The 17,484-nt window shown below is 38.3% G+C and overlaps 2 protein-coding genes across 9 annotated transcripts in view; one reads left to right on the top strand and one right to left on the bottom strand.

Moving 5' to 3' along the window:
- Nucleotides 1–8,302, top strand: part of TCP11L1 (t-complex 11 like 1) — a 41,106-nt gene extending 32,804 nt beyond the window's left edge. For 6 of the 8 annotated variants that reach the window (XM_024558929.4, XM_024558931.3, XM_024558926.3 and 3 more), the window contains exon 11: nucleotides 2–7,123. In XM_024558929.4, the coding sequence (XP_024414697.1) occupies nucleotides 2–54 (53 nt within the window). In that variant the 3' untranslated portion in view covers nucleotides 55–7,123. The other 2 variants (XM_053924049.2, XM_071221412.1) reach the window with 2 other exon arrangements.
- The window catches only part of CSTF3 (cleavage stimulation factor subunit 3), a 71,026-nt gene continuing 61,410 nt past the window's right edge, over nucleotides 7,869–17,484 (bottom strand). Inside the window, exons 16-21 of the mRNA XM_024558694.3 lie at nucleotides 15,032–15,101; nucleotides 13,653–13,848; nucleotides 11,037–11,190; nucleotides 10,243–10,337; nucleotides 9,001–9,061; nucleotides 7,869–8,574 (exon numbers count right to left, since the gene is read on the bottom strand). Coding sequence (XP_024414462.2) covers nucleotides 8,372–8,574; nucleotides 9,001–9,061; nucleotides 10,243–10,337; nucleotides 11,037–11,190; nucleotides 13,653–13,848; nucleotides 15,032–15,101 — 779 coding nt within the window. The 3' untranslated portion in view covers nucleotides 7,869–8,371. The remainder of the gene's footprint in view (nucleotides 8,575–9,000; nucleotides 9,062–10,242; nucleotides 10,338–11,036; nucleotides 11,191–13,652; nucleotides 13,849–15,031; nucleotides 15,102–17,484) is intronic.

The following is a 17,484-nucleotide window of genomic DNA, read 5'->3' as shown; positions in this document are numbered from 1 at the left end:
GTCAGAGATGTATGCTGCATTATGTGGTCAGAAGTCATATTCTTAAGAGTTTAGACTCAAGGACAAATCTTTGGTGTTATTGGAAAGGGATCAAAGTTCAGTAAGTAGAACTTTTAAAGAACAAAATTGCGTCTTTTCCAGTGCATTCAACGAGGTCACTTCGGGAGCTGGTTCTGTAGTTAAGGTTGCTCTGTGGCGGCTGTGCTTAGGGGCTGGATGATACTAGCTTTAAGCCCGAGCACCTGGGGGCGGCACTCCTTTACCGGCCTCAGCCTCAAGAGTGTTTGAGGTTTTATTCTCCCCCCTCCAAGGATGAAGGAGGGGAACTTTAACCCACATACACTTACTTCCTGTAGTTATTCTTTCTAAATCTCAACAATTCTTCTCTTTGCCTTCTTTTGTAAGCATTAACTCACAAGATTTGTTTTGCCCCACGAGTTCCTAAATTGACAAAGTTTGCTTGAAATCTTAATGCATATTATATAACAGGGAGCTTCCCAGACTCTCATGCCCACCCCACCCCCACCTCACTTTTCACTGATGGAGTTCTTTCTACAAGTGGCAAACGCCAAGTGTGAACAAGGCAAAGTTCAGAAACACAATGTTTATATTGAATTGTTTTGGTGTTGCTCTTTGAAGATAAATGAGCTCATTTTCTTCCTGGAATCTCATAGGATTATCACTAAGGGCCAGGAAAATTCACTTAGTTCATTGAGTCACTCAGGAAATGTTTCTTAAGCATCTACGTGGAATTCCTCCCTACAGCTCTCCTGCTCCCCTCGAAGACAAAATATCCTGTGGCATGTAAATTATCCTTCAGAATTAAAGTGGTTCTATTTACTGCATACAGATTGGATTTGACATGATTTCCTGCCTAACAGGTTTGTGGAAACAGTGTCAGAACCACAATAGGATGCCTTGCCAATTAAATGCAGTAGACAGGTGTATAAGAACCTTTGCTCTGTGAAGAAAAGTTACTAATAAGTTTGACAGATTACTCATGTGAGGTGCATATACCGTCTGACAATTCTAAAGGGACTATTCAGCAATTCTGGTTTTGTGGCGGTGCTTACTTTCATTTCTCCCAGCCTTAAAGTTTCTGGCTGCTGCCTCCAGTGTTCTTGGGGAATTTCCAGTGATCTTTTGGCATGCCCTGATTTGTATGTGTAACATTTGTATTTCTTAATTTTGGGGCAGGACGGTAGAGTGGAAAGACGGGAACTGTCAAGAAACCAGTGTTCTGATCCCATTACTGTTCCATACTAGCTGGGGTTAATCGGGACTCATTCCCAACACCTGTAAAGGAAAAGGACTGGACTTGACCTTTAAGCCCCTTCCCAGTTCTGACATTCTGTGGTACATCTGACTCCAGAAACTTACTAGACTGCAGGAGGATTGTGCACAAAGCTCCCAATTCAGAGGAAGATCTAGATTTGAGTCTTTCCTCTGTTGCCTTCTTACTGGTTTCATGATACGGGCCAGTCAGTCTCCCTAGGGCCTCAGTATTTTCATCTGTAAAATGACATTTACTAACTCACACTTTCTGTGAGCACTACATTTGATAATGGTTATTACAATGCTATGTACATGGAAAAGGACTATACATTGCTTTATTGACAACAAAGGAGAGCATATAACCCTCTTCCTGTAGGTGCACAACTATTATTGTGATAGATTCGACTGTTGGTGCTTAACGTCCCTTTAGGTAAGTCCATTTCAGAGGCCTACAGGGAGTTTTTCCTTTCCTGTCCCAAGACGTATTTTCTTTCACCATCTCTCTCTACTGGAGCTGCAATCTTGCTTCTCTTGTCACCAACATCCACTGTCCTCCAGTGATTTCTCCCCGTCTCCACCTCTATATTATTATTTGAGCGAATGGATGACAATGGCAGTGGATGATGGGCAATGACACTCATTTAAAGGCATTATCTTATTGAAAATATAATCTAAATAAGAACTACAAAATGTTTGCAATTGTGAATCGAAATTGGATTTTGTATTATTGAACTGTTTCTAATAGGTAGCCTTTCATTCATAGTGTTTAGAGAAACCTGAGGGGATAGAGAAGGGCAAAGCCTTTGAGCCCAATACATTATATTAACCTATTAAATGTTCACAGATACTTTCAGAAATAGTCCTAGAAAATAAGCATTAGAAACTTTAACAGGCACAGTTTTGCTTAAAACTGCCCCTAGTATGAGTTTCTGTTATACCTGATTATATTGCTTTCTGAATCTAAGAACTAGAGCTCATCTATAGGCCTGGTCTGATGGAGTATCATTTAGTTTTTTTTAATATATTTTATTGATCATGCTGTTACAGTTGTCTCTTTTTCCCCTCTTTAATCCCCTCCTCCCTACACCCCTCTCCCTTCCACATTCCCCCCCCCACCACCACCCACTTAGTTCATGTCCATGAGTCATACATACAAGTTCTTTGGCTTCTCTATATCCCATATCTATTCTTAACCTCCCCTTATTTTTGTACCTACCAATTATACTTTTTTTAAAAAAAATTATTTATTTATAAAGAGCTGGGAAAGTGGGGAGAGAAACATCAATGTGTGGTTGCCTCTTGCATACTCCCTACTAGGGGCTTGGCCCACAACCTAGGTATGTGCCATGACTGGGAATCGAACCAGTGATCCTTTGATTTATACGCCTGCACTCAATCCCCTGAGCTACACTAGCCAGGGCCGGTTATGCTTCTTAATCACTGTACTTTCCCCCCCGATTCTCACCCCTTCCACTCCCTGCTGATAACCTTCCATGTGATCTCCATTTCTGTGATTCTGTACCTGTTCTAATTGCTTTGTTTTTTGTTTTGTTTTGTTTTGTTTTAGGTTCAGTTGTTGGTAGTTGGGAGTTTGTTATCATTTTACTGTTCATATTTTTGACCATCATCTTTTTCTTAGATAAGTCCCTTTAACATTTCATATAATAAGGGCTTGGTGATGATGAACTCCTTTAACTTGACCTTATCTGGGAAGCACTTTATCTGCCCTTCCATTCTAAATGATAGCTTTGCTGGATAGAGTAATCTTGGACATAGGTCCTTGCCTTTCATGACTTTGAATACTTCTTTCCAGCCCCTTCTTGCCTGCAAGGTTTTTTTTGAGAAATCAGCTGACAGTCTTATGGGAATTCCTTTGTAGGTAACTGTCTCCTTTTGCTGCTTTTAAGATTCTCTCCTTATCTTTAATCTTGGGTAATGTAATGATGATGTGCCTTGGTGTGTGCTTCCTTGGTCCTAGTTCTTTAGGACTCTCTGAGCTTCCTGGACTTCTTGGAAGTCTATTTCATTTGCCAGCTCGGGGAAGTTTTCCTTCATTATGTTTTCAAATAAGTTTTCAATTTCTTGGTCTTCCCCTTCTCCTTCTGATACCCCTATGATTTGGATGTTGGAACGTTTAAAGTTGTCCTGGAGTTTCCTAAGCCTCTCCTCATTTCTTTGAATTCTTCTTGCTTCATTCTGATCTGGTTGAATGTTTATTTCTTCCTTCTGCTCCATACTGTTCATTTGAGTCTCAGTTTCCTTCTCACCACTGTTGGTTCTGTGTACATTTTCCTTTATTTCACTTAGCATAGCCTTCACTTTTTCCTCTATTTTGTGACCCTACTTAACCAATTCTGTGAGCATCCCGATTACCAGTATTTTTCACTGTGCATCTGATAGATTGCCTATCTCTTTGTCGCTTAGTTGTATTTTTTTTCTGGAGCTTTGATCTGTTCTTTCATTAGCGCCATATTTTTTTTGCCTAGGTGCAGCTGTTATGTAGTAAGGGGCGGAGCCTTAGGTGTTTACCAGGGCGGGGCAACCCGTGTCACTGCGCTGTTGTGCTGTATGTGGGGGAGGGGTCCGAGAGGGAACAATGCCGCTTGCTCAACTCTGCCGGCTTTCAGTCACTTCCTCCACTAACCACAAGCAAATTGAGCCCTTCTGGTGCTGATTCCTGGGTCGGTGAGTTTTGTGTACGTTCTAGGACCCTGTGGGTCTCTCCAACGAACTCTCCTGTGAGGCTGGGAGTTTCTCCTGCTGCTTCAACTCCCGCAGGTGTTTTCAGTCAGTTTTGAGGCTTTTTTTCCCCACGCTGGAGCCTGGGTTGTGTGGTCTGTCTTGCTCCCTAGTTGTTCCTCCTGGTTTATCTGCATATAAATACGGGACTGCCCGCTCCACTAGTCCCCACCTTGCCGCGTGTCCTCTCTGCCCAGCCACCCTTCTTTAACTCCTTGGTTGTGGGACTTCCATACAGTTCGATTTTCTGGCAGTTCTGGTTATTTTTTGTTTTTAAATTTGTTGTTGTCCTAATTTTGGTTGTGTGCGGAGGAACAGTGTGTCTACCTATGCCTCCATTTTGGCCAGAAGTTCTGGTCTGTCCTTTCATTTGCGCCATGTTTTTTTGCCTCGGTGCAGCTGTTACGTAGTAAGGGGCAGAGCCTTAGGTATTCACCAGGGCAACCCACGTCGCTATGTTGTGACACTGTATGTGGGGGAGGGGTCCGAGAGGGAGCAACGCGCTTGCTCCGCTCTCTGCTGGCTTTCAGTCACTTCCCCTGCTACCCACAAGCAAATTGGGCCCTTCTGGTGCTGATTCCCGGGTGGGTGGGTTTGTGTACACTCTAGGCTCCTGTGGGTCTCTCCAAGGAGCTCTCCTATGAGGCTGTGAGTTTTTTCTGCCGCCGCAACCCCCACAGACTTTTACAGTCAGAGGTTGTGAGGCTGAAACCCTGGGTTCACAGTCTGTCTCACTCCCCAGTTGTTCCCAGTTTATGCACATGCAAATGTGGGACTGCCTGGTCTGCCAGTTGCTGCCTTGCCTGCTCCTGTCTGCCAGCCGCTGCCTTGCCATGCATCCTCTCCACCCCAGCTGCCCGTCTCCCTCCCTCCTACCAGTCTGAATGAATGTTTCTTCTTTAACTCCTTGGTTGGTTGTCAGACTTCCATAGTTTAATTTTTCTGGTCATTTTTTGTTTTTAAATTTGTTGCCGCCCTTCTTTTGGTTGTGCAAGGAGGTATCTACCTATACCTCCATCTTGGCCGGAAGTCAGTATCATTTAGGGTTTTGGGTATTTTTTTTTAATTTATTTTATTTTTAGACAGAGGGTAAGGGAGGGAGAAAGAGAGCGAAACATCAATGTGTGGTTGCTTCTTGCATGCCCCACCACTGGGCACCTGGCCTGCAACCCAGGCATGTGCCCTGACTGGCAATCAAACTGGCGACCCTTTGGTTTGCAGGCTGGCACTCCATCCACTGAACCACACCAGCCAGGGGTCATTTAGTTTTGAAATCAGATGTATCTTGAGTTAGTAGCAATAGTCAGATTTCACCAATTTTAGGTTTGTCTTATCTGAACTAAACATTGAGAACCTTTAAAGTGCAACTTCTGACTTAAAAGCAGCCTTAGAATTGAAGTAACACTCCTCTTCCCTCCACCCCCTTGTCATTCATGTTGCCTCTGCTTTTTAAAGTACTGTTTCCTTTGTGCTCAGAGTAGAACTTTGGTGAGGACTGAGACAGAGAAGAAAACTTAGTAAACTGCTGAATTGTTTTTCTTGACTTTTATTCCCAAAAGTTGGTAAGCTAACACTTCTGTTGAATATTGATGATTTTATTTAAATCAGTAACATGGTACCTGAGTTTTGTTCTTGGTGTGAATTTATCTTTCAAGACTGAAGAAATTTTTATTTAAAAAAATATAATTTTACTTGACAAATGTCAGTCAAGGAAGAACTACCAACTTTAATGAAGTTTATTTTGGGAATTGAAATGCAGAAAACAAAATGTAGGAATATGGTAATTATACTTTTACTGCTGTATAAATGAATTCTTAGTTTTATTAAGCAAAGGCTGATGATGGTCACAAAATCATGAAATAAATTTGTAATTATTGGCCAAAGTCAAAATGCTGACTAAGTGGTCTGTTTTCTCATTCTTTTCCAGTGGTACAATTTGGTTATTCAGTTTTACATTTACCGGGTAGCTATGACCTTTTACTTTACTAAGTGTGGTAACATAGATATAACTTATTGTTTGAAATTTACTGCCATAGGACAGTTTGATTAATTTTTTATAAAGGACTTATACAGTCCTTAAATTTTATGCAGTTCTAGAATTGTAGGGATATTGTCATGGTTTTTATAAAAAGGAAAAATGTGGATTTTGGGGGGGCAATTTCTCTGGGTCCAGCAGTACAGATACCTGAGAGTCCTTGGATGTGTGGGACTGGCTGTGCCATGGAGGTTGCCCTTAGTTTCCAAAAGTAAGTTCAGATTTCTAACATGCTACCATTCAGCTATGTTCACAACAGGAATTGTCAAATATTCAGACAGTCATTTTAAAAACTAAAAATTCATGTATGTCTTAGCAGTTAGAACATTAGAAAATGTTTTCTTCTAACAAGAAATAATCCTTTATATGTTTAAAGGTCAGATAATTTCTAGGCGGAAACATCTTAGAAACAAATGCAGTAGAAGCACTTCTGATACACGTAGTACGTAGTGGCACTTCTCACAGAGGTAGGTAGAGGTGTGTTTTCTGTATTACAATGCTAAAAGAAAAAAGCTCTCATGCACATTTGTGCCACTTTGTTTTGTCATTCATGGGAACACCATTATAGACCATTGTAGGTACTTGGAACCATTTTGTTTTCTTCAAAACACTATCCAAAGAGGGCACTTCAGGCAAGAGTCCCTACCTCTGTTCTATTTCAGATCTATGCTGTATGGTACAACCTGTGCCTTTCAGATTGTTTGGTTGATAATCATGACATAAAAAACCCAGAGCCTGAAAATGAACTCGAGGATGACAAAATCCAAATGAAAGCCAGCTGACTTTGTTTTGAGGCAGTTTTAGCTTTAATGGGAAAAAGTAATAGACACGTGCTTGTGATCAACTTATGTAAATATAATCTTACTACATGTTTATATAAAAGTGATTCAATAACCTTCATTCCACTTTAAGAGTTTTATATAAATATTTGAATATGATCTTAAAATATAAGATTAATATTTAATCACAGTTGAATTCAAATTCTAAATTGTGTACCCAATATATAAGATAGTTTCGTTATAGCCATACTTTTCCCATTTTTTTCCTTTTATGCCGAATCACAATCCTTAGTCTCAACTGATTTTCTATATAGATTTTCTAGAAATGAGTCAAGAGGAGGAAATATAACTAACAAAGGGCAAAAACCTTATGCTTTTTGGACTTATTTGCATGGTAAGTTTGTACTCCCTGTAATTAAATTTGGTTAATTGGCTATAGTTTTCTTCAGTGCAATCTATGAAAAAAAATGTTTTTGAGTACCGAGCACCTTCTGAAATATAGTTATGTTAGAACAAGACAGTGGGTGGGTAGAGAATCCCCACAAATTGCTTTTAGGAGAGATGATGATGAAATATCTCAATCTGCCTCAGGTTAATTGGGGGAAGTGCACTGAGTTTTTCTAAAATGTTCCATTTACCTCTTAAAAATGGATCCCTCATGTTTTCAGTGAGTACCAAGAAAGATCAGGGAGGATGGAGTTAAACACAGTAAGTATGACTTTTCATGGTATTGCTGACTTTTTAAAAAAACTGATTTTAGAGAAAGGGAAGGGAATAGAGAGAGGGGGAGAGAGAGAGATCGAGATCGGTATGTTGTTCTACTTACTCATGCACTCATTGCTTGATTCTTCTTGTACGTGCCCTGACCAGAGATTGAACCCGCAGCTTTGGCGTATCGGGATGACAGCCTAACCAACTGAACTGCCCAGCCAGGGCTGACATTTATTTTTAAACTGTATTGGTTGAATAACATAAAATAAGTTAGCTATTTTAAGTAAATTCTGAATGAAAGCAGTAGAAGGAGACAAGACATTTTTGAGATCCTTTTATTTTTTAAAGGATTGTTTTAAAATTTTAAACTACAAAACAGATTCCATACATTCTGCCATAAATAAAAAACAAACAATAAGGCAGGACTCTACATAAGCAGACTGAGAACTGTTTTCAGAAAAATGTGATAAAACGCTTTACAATCATAAGCCATCCAGTTTTTAAAATAAAACTGTTGAAAACTCACAGGTCTTCAAGCGGCACAGACAAGACACCCTTGAAGAGGGAACAAAATGTAGTTCTGCCGTTTTGTACTGTTCTCACACTTCTGAAAACCTAATTTTGCTCAGAGCATAAGTTCCACATTCTCAAATTCACACAGGTTGGTTTATTTTCTTTCTCAAGAACCATCTGATAGAGGCACCAATGACAATACAACTTTGTTTCCAAGAACCTTGTAACAAAGCATTGTCTCTTTTAAACATATGACTTAAGAGGCAAAAAGGGAATCCTGGGTAACAGTTTTCTTTCAGAGGCAGGTTTTGAGCCCGTTTCACCGAATTCGCTTTTGCTGCCTTGCTCTATAAATGTCGTGAACGGGAGGGACAACAGCCCCCTTTTCCTCATCTTCATCTGAATCCTCGTTGGGCCTTTTGACAGCCTTGGTGAGCACCGCATTACTTTCCACCGGGCCATTGCCTTCCACAGCTAGCTCTGTGGCTCCGCCGGTAATGATCCTCACAGCTTCCTCAACAGCTATTGAAACAAAAAAACAGACTTTTGGAAGATGCTGAAAATTACACTGCTATGAAAAAATATGTATGTGCTACTCTGGATACTTTATAGTTCATTTCTTAGCCTACTGTTAGCAAAGCATGGGATAGTACTGATACTAAATAATTAAAGGAAAAGAGAAACACTGCTGTTAAATTAATAAAATTGTTTTCATAAGCCAAGTCTAATATAATAGTGCATGTTCACATGAATAGAAAAGATAAGCTTTTATGACATTTTACTTAGTGAAATTAGAATACAGAGAAGTCTCTGTGCCCAGGAAGGTCTGGATCACTGCTGGGTTTCTTTGTACTTCTACAAGCCGGCTAGCTGGTTTGGGAGCTAGCTGGTAAACAGGACACAACAATGAGAATTCTACTCTTAAGACGATGAGCTTTCATCACTTACTATTTGGTATCTTGCATCTTCGGAAAATTTCCATCAGTTCATCCACTTGTACAAAAGGACCCTATTTTGATATAAATAAATTTTATTTTTAAAATTATTAAAATTAAAAAATTCAATTACAGTTGACACATTATTTAATTTTTTTAAATTTACTGATTTTTAGAGAGGGAGAGAGAGAAACAGCGATTTGTTATTCTACTTATTTATGCATTCACCAAACCTGCAATATTGTATATTAAGATGATGCTCTAACCAACTGAGCTACCTGGCCAGGGCATAGCTGACATTCAATATATTAGTTTCACGTGTACAGCATCATGATTAGACATAACTTATGAGGTGATCACCCACCCTAATAAGTCTAGTGCCTATCTAGCACCATATATAGTTAAAATATTATTCACTGTACTCCCTATACTGTATTTTACATCCCAAAGTAGTTACAACTGCTTTGTAACTGCCAATTTGTACTCCTTAACCCCTTCATTTTTTCACCGAGTCCCCCAGCTCCCCTCCCATTTGGCAATCATCATTTGTTTTCTGTATCTATGAGTTTGTTTTGTTTGTTCATTTATTTTGTTTTTTAGATTCCACATATAAGTGAAATCATATGGTATTTGACTTTCTCTGATTTATTTCACTTAGCATAATACCCTTAGGTGCATCCATGTTATCACAAATGGTTCTTTTTTATGGCCGAGTGATATTCTATCGCACGTATGTTCCACATCTCCTTTACCCAGCTGTGTACTAATGGACACCTAGGTTGCTTCCATATCTTGGATATTGTAAATAATGCTGCAGTGAACATTATAGGGGTGCATGTATCTTTTTGAATTAGTGTTTGAATTTCTTTGGGTAAGTATCCAGAATTAGAATTGCTAGATCTATTTTTAATTTTGTGAGGAACCTACACACTGTTTTCCACAGTGGCTGTCCCAACCTGTATTCCCACCAGCAATGCACTAGGGTTCCCTTTTCTCCACATTCTCACCAACATTTGTTGTCTGTTGCTTTATTAATAATAGCCATTCTGACAAGTGTGAGGTGATATCTCATTATGCTTTTAATTTGCATTTCTGATGATTAGTGACACTGACACAAATAAATTGTAATCCCCAATAATCTGACAAGTTAAAATAGCACTACTTTGTATTTCCCATGATACAAAGGAAAAAAGCACACAGGTATTCTAACTCATCCATCATGAGCAAGTATCCACCATGAAAATTGTGAACTAACCTGGAAACAGATGGGAGGAGGGAGAAGTTTCATTAAAACAACAGCTGCAGGTGGTACTGGGAATACTCCACCCGGAACAGGGTGTAAACCTGGAGCTATGAGAAAGAGAAAAGTAGGAATCAGGTGGGATGGCAGAATTTCTGCACCTTTAAGAGCTAACATAAATCACTTGCATGTAAAGATGTTCTATGTTTATGTTGCTTTGTTCTGGACATTTTAAGTTGTGTTTAGTGTTTTACATGTTTTGCCGAACTCAGCAGGATTAGACAGTGAGAGCCGTCTCAACCCCACGGCCACTGGGAGGCAGAAGAATAAACAAGAAACTTTGCATAAGACAACCCAGGGTCTAAACTGAAGTCCATTTTTGTCAAACACCCTTTCTAAGCCTCACAAGTCATTTTTGTTCAGTAATCCTGTTTAAAGTTAATTACTCAACAACATATTTAATCATAAGGACCTGGTTCAAATAGGAGCTAGAGGGACTAGTGCCCATTAGTAAGCATAAATAATAGCAAATAACATCACTGAAGTAAGTTTCCATCTGTACAGGTAATCTGTACGTAGCAGCATTTCTGAAAACGGTCTTAAGTATCACTGCCAAAAAGAGTTACTGGAATCTTAAGTCACTGAGTTTTTTGTTTTTTCTTTAAGAAATTCTTAACATGGTTCAAAGATTATAGTCCAGTCACTTGTCATAGTGACCCTTCTTTAATAACCTACAATGGAAAGGTCACATACTTTGCCCCCCACACCTCTGGATTGAAATCAGTACTGGATCTAAAGTCATGGCTTACGTGCTAAATGTCGTGGCTGAAATGGAATCATCTGCTGAGTGTCTGGTTTAGGGTACTCTGGTTTTCTATCCACTTCATCTTTCAGAACAGGTACTATAGAAGGAGCTACAACTGGGTCTGGAATTATAGCTGCTAGCTTAGCACGGGAGACATCCTGAAAATGCAGAACAGAAGAATCCTAGACCTGAAAAAGGGACTTACAGACTATAATTGTGCAGTTCTACAATCTTGAGGATACACTGAATAATTGGGTAAAAACCACAGAAAGAGAGAATGGAGAGGAATACGCAAGAACTTGATGATGGTAAAGATTGTTAAAACACTCAACAAAGAAAGCTAAAAGGCTCTAAAGATTTGGTGTTTTATAACTTTACCCAACCCCAGTTAACAATCATTTAGACACAGTGTTGGCAGATGGGACTTTTGTCAGATAGATACAAGCTTTTGTGGGTAAATACATAAGACTGGAGTGGAGTAATTTGGAAGAAAATCTGTAATTTAAAATATTTTTCTGACACTCCCTTTCCACTGGGATTAAACAACATCTATCAGTTTAAGTGAGGAAGCTAGACTAAGTGAGGATGTGCTTCATGAAAGCTAAAATAGTTTGTTTTATTGATTATGTCAGTTAATAAGATTTGCTATTTAATAAAAAGTTATCCTCAATATACAATTATAGGAAGAAAGAACACTTATTGAGCAGCCTCTATTTGTCAGACAATTTTAACCATTTATTCCTTGTTTCATGAGGCAAATAGTAACATCTCCATTTTAGAGAAGGGAGTGAAGCTCAGAGAGGCTCTGCTATTTCCAAGGTCATACAGCCAAGAAGTAGAGAGAGGACCGGGAGCACAGGCCTGTCTGACTGCAAACCCATCAGAGTCCTCATTTTAGTGTACTGGCAGTGCCGCACCGGGCTGAGAGCAACTCTCCAAAGGGAGCGATACATCCACCTGTTGAGACCCTCCCCCAAAGAAGATTCTCTACTATAGGCAACCTGTGTCAATCTGCCTGTTGAGAACCAAAAGAACCCATTTTGCCACCATCAAGAGATAAGAGCATTTCACGTTCAAAATTTGCTCAAATGCACTTGGTGGCAAATCTAAATTAGCAGGCCTGTTGGAAATTACTTTTTTCTCACATTTCTGCTCTCATGCTACACACAAATAGCCTTTTCTGATAAATCCACACAGCCAAAATGTCTTTGGGTTTTCACTAAGAAATTGTTAAAAACTAGAAGCAGAACCTGCTCAGCCATGGGCAGTAACCCCTTAGACTTCAGAATAGGAATCTGGGACTGGCACAGGACTGGAGCTTCCATTATTAAAAAGGTCTAAAGGTTAATTATGGGTGGTTTTTCTCAAACATTTTAATCTGGCTTGGACAGCAGAACAGTGAGACCCAGGCCACAAGAGGGCAGTGAGGAAATGTAGAATGATGGTCAGGAATACCCAATATAATGCTGGTTAGATTAAATGGACCAATCTGGGACTCTTCATTTGAATTTCCATCTTGGTCTTTGTTAACATGACAGAGAACAATCCAGAAATAATAGAACAATGGTTCTTCTCAGCAAGGGCTATTTCTGGGGTTGCATAAACATTAATTCTTCCTCCTGGTCTGAACAAGTTCAGGTAGCCAGATTTGTTTTCTTACCACGCAGTGATCTACACAGAGGAGTTCCATTCCTAGATAAGCTAATTTCCTCAGGGCCCCAATGAAGAAACTGTTTTAAAGATACAGATTCCTCAAAGAAATTTACTGATTTACCAAGCTGTAATATTTCTTCTTTATACCTACAAATATGCAACAGGAACTACATTTGGTAAGATCTCATGTCAAAAAACATTCATCAGTTTTTTAAAAAAGATTTTATTTATTCATTTATTAATTAAAGACAGGAGAAGAGAGAAAGAGAGGGAGAAACATCAATTGATTGCCTCTCATACATGCCCCAAGGGGGGACCAAACCCGCAACCCAGGCATGTGCTTTGACAAGGAATCAAAGAAGCAACCTTTTGGTTTGCAGGACGATGTCCAACCAAGTGAGCCACACTGGTCACCAGGGACATTCATCAGTTTTAAGAACTATTAGAAAAAAATGCAATACCTAAGATGACATTGAGATTTCTTTTGCTTTGCTTCCCTCCCAACACCTCCATCTGCCCACCAGACACAAGGCATTGACAATTTAAGGGAAAGAATGAAAGCATTTGTTAAATCTCATTTTAATTCTCGTTTTGTTCAGTACTTTTGTTACTCAGTGTTTCATAAACCCAAGGACAATCCGTGAACTCTTTTTTCTTTTTTATCCTCACCCAAGAACACTCACTGCTTTTAGAGAGGGGAGGGGAGTAAGGGAGTGAGAAAAACATCAATTGATTGCCTCATTGTATGTGCCCCAAGCAGGGTATGCACCGTGCAACCCAAGTATATGCCCTGACCAGGAATCAAACCTGCAACCTTTCCATCTATGGGATGACGCTCCAACCAACTGAGCAAATCTATCCTAAATCTAGATCAATTTGTACTTCAGAACTTAAAGTTTATCCATGAGGTATTCTAAAACATTGGAAAAGTCAGGACACTACACACATCTTGATCCCAAGTACATACCTTATAACCAAGTGCTTTTAGTTCGCTTGCAGAACAAGGATATAAATCCATGAACTTGTATCTATCTACCAGTAAAGCTGTTTCTTTTCCTTCATACTCTTCTTTGAATGCTGTAAACCGTCTTTTCTCCACTTTGAGTATACTAGCTAGATCACCAATATTACTTTCAAAAGCCAGAAATCGGGCCCAAATTTCTCTGTAAGAAAATAATCAATACCTAATTATTCTGGGTTTGGGACAGGGAGTCCATTTACAAAAAAACCTTAAGTTCCCCCTCTCCATTTTAAAAAGTATGTCTCTTTTTCATTATAAAGATTTCCGAACTACAGAAAAATAGTGTAACAAATATATCATTACTTAGATTTAATAATTGTTAACATTTTGCCATAGTTTTGTTTTTGCTGAAGTATTTAAAGTAAATTATAGACATAATATTTCACTCTCAATACTTCTGTGTTCAAGCCCTTTTGTGAGTTTTTACTTATTTAGCATACATCCCTATCCTTTGTGGTCACTAAGAGGAATAATTTACCCTGGAAAAGGTAAATTCTAGGTGGAAGAATAGAAAAAGGAATCTGGATAGATTTCCAATTTCTCCAGAATAATGTGGCTCCACCATTTTTGTTGAGTGGCATTAAATATAATGTAGAATTCATTCTTCATTCAATGTATGAATAAAAATATAAAAACTCTCCATTTTTCCCCTTTAATATGGATCACTGGAAATCAATTTCTGCCTCACCATTATTCTAATAGCCAAAATTAATTCTCTGAGACTCTACCTAAGTGTCATTAGGTACTGTTGTACTACAGTAATATACCGAGTGTCTATTACATACCAGGTATAGGACTATCACAAAAATTCTGCACTGGTAGGTACTATTGTTACTCAGTGAGAAAGTAAGGATTGGTAAGGTTATGAGATCTGCCCAAGGCACAGTTGGCTAAGCTGGAATTTGAACCCAAGACTCCAAAGCCTTACTATTTCCATTGTATCACTATTTCACATTGTTCCTATTTATGTCAATCAAACTTTCAACCTGTAAGAATCTGTGCTCTCAAGGGAGGTAAAAATTTCAGAACACTTCTAATTTGTTCACATCAATTTCTAGAGATATAGTAAACTAGAAGATATATTAAAATAATATAAATTGCTAAGGCATCTCTCAAAACAATTCTTATCAGTATGCAAAAACTAAAATATAATTATCTTAAACAAGTATGAAAATATTGTAGGCAGGCATTTGTAAGTTAAGCTTCAAGAGAGAAGGGGAATTTCTCCTGAAACTTATAGTCAACAAGCAAACATTCATTCCACAGATCACAATTCAAGTACACAGGCCACATTAGAACTTGACTGAGTTTTCACAATGGCTTACCCTGACTTTTCAGGAGGAAGGCTTCCAGAAGTTAAAACTCGTTCAAACAAAACTCGGGTATTATTGTCCTCTAGGATAATAGAAGAGTTTTAAAATATTAAAAAACATCAGTTTTATAATTCAACAGTATATGTATACATACATTATCTTGTTTAATACTCACAAAAACCCTATGCAGAAAGGTAACTATTATCATACCTAATTTTTATAGATGAGGAAACTTGAAGTTCAAAAAAATTAGGTGAGTAGATCTGGCTCACTGTTACTGAGTAATAGAGTTATAACTAGAAGTCAGGTCCTTTTATCTGTAGTTCAGTCCTCCTTCAGTATACTGCAGTTGTAATGTAAAACTGTAACTGTGTGATATCTGAGTCTGGCATCCTCTTTGCCTTTTTTTAAAAAAAATATTTTTAAAATTTATTTTTAGAGAGGGGAAGGGAGGGAGAAAGAGAGGGAGAGAAACATCAATGTGTGGATGCCTCTCGAGCGCCCCCTACTGGGGACCTGGCCTGCAATCCAGGCATATGTCCTGACTGGGAATCAAACCAGCAACCCTTTGGTTCACACTCCAGCACTCAATCCACTGAGCTACACCAGCCAGGGTCCTATTTGCCTTTTAAAAATAATGAAAATTACATTATTTGCCTGGCATTAGAAGTGTCAAGACTATTGATATTTTTGAAATACACTGAATGTGAAGGATGGCAAGCTTGAATTTAGATATACTTGAGTTTTTATTTTCCAACACCAGGATGACACTATATTTAAGTTTAAATTCTTGTATTGGTACAATAATGTCTAGACTGGTAAATAAATATGCAAATGGAAAATTAATTAAGAATGGTCACCAGAGGAACACACGAGATCTTGCTCCTAGGCATATGTCATCAGTCTGGCTCAAATAAACTTACAAAAATTGTAATCAAACAAAAAAAGAATGGTCATTAGAAATAGATTAAAACTTAAAGAGTCTTGGGAGGTCCTCTGTAGTTTGAAGTGGGAAAACGATACGTCTTGCTAAGCTCTAATGGATCTATTAATATTCAAGTATCCAATTCAATTATTATATATTTATTATATTATTAAATATATTTTTAAAATGGGTGCATTTATGGTTCTGAATTATACCTAAATAAAGTTATAAAAAAAAAAACCCAGCAGAGCCCTGACTGGGTGGCTGTTGGTTGAAGCACTACACAGTACACCAAGAGTCTGCATGTTCAGTTCCCAGTCAGGGCACATACCTAGGTTGTGGGATGGCAGGGAGTGTGCAAGAGACAACTGGTCGATGTCTTTCTCTCACATCGATGTGTCTCCCTCTTTCTCTAAAATCAATAAACATATCCTTGGGTGGGGATTAAAAAAAACTCCAGCAGAATAGCTGGTTGTTATTGCCTCAGGGTAGTTACTCAGTTTTACTCTATGTCCACATGCAAAGTGAAACCAAGAGGTTTGAAATGTATTGAACATGTATTAAAAATGTATTGAATGCCAGAGATGTAAAGTACAACCTAGGAATATAATCAATAATATTGTAAGAACTATGTACTGGAAATATTGGGGGGATCACTTCGTAAAGTATATGACTCTCTAACCGCTATGTTGTAACTTGAAACTGATATAAAACAATATTGAATGTAAACTCAATTTATATTGAAAAATAAAAATTTTTTGGATAAAAATAGTGTGTACTGAGTACATTATGTAGTAAACCAAAGATGACACCATATTCATGGCTTTCGCCTTAAACTTAACATACTGTACTTTAAAAAACGGTATGTAAATCCTGCATTTTATTCTTTTTGCTGTGCTCCACGCTTTGCTCAAGGCACACTCGTTACCCTTCCATGTGACTTTCCACTGCTTGTCACATCGTTCTCTGCCTGGAATAATGCATTTTCTTGTATCTTTATCTGGCTAACTAACTATTGCTCATCTCCTGTCACCTTTTCTATGTCACCTTCTAGATAGCAGTGTCTAACAGAAATATGATACAAGCCAAAGATGTAATTTAAATTTTCTGCTAGCCACATTTAAAAGAGTAAAAGCAGGTAAAATTAACCTTAATCTATTTCATTTAACCCAATATATCTAAATTATTATCATTTCAACATGTAATTTATTTGAAAAATTAAGATATTTTGCATTCTGTTTCTCATACCTATTCTTTGAAGTCTGGTATTTGGCCCATGTAGCACACTGCATTTCGGCCTAGCCACATTTCAAGTGCTCAGCACTCAGAACTTACATTATACTCTCCTCTCTGTGCTTCCTAAGTATTTAATACTTCATTCCAGGTTCTATTACGGAATTTAGCACATTTTTTTCATCATTGCCACCGTATCAGAAATAGTTAACATTTATATATAATATGCTTACCACATTCCATAAGTAAGTCAAACACATGCAAACCCCGTATGATCCTCTCAACAACCTTATGAGAGGCACTCTTA

Source organism: Desmodus rotundus, chromosome 5, assembly GCF_022682495.2.
Source record: "Desmodus rotundus isolate HL8 chromosome 5, HLdesRot8A.1, whole genome shotgun sequence".
Classification (NCBI taxonomy): Eukaryota; Metazoa; Chordata; class Mammalia; order Chiroptera; family Phyllostomidae; genus Desmodus; species Desmodus rotundus.
Note: the sequence above shows the minus strand (reverse complement) of the source record. Positions and strands in the feature narration are given on the sequence as shown.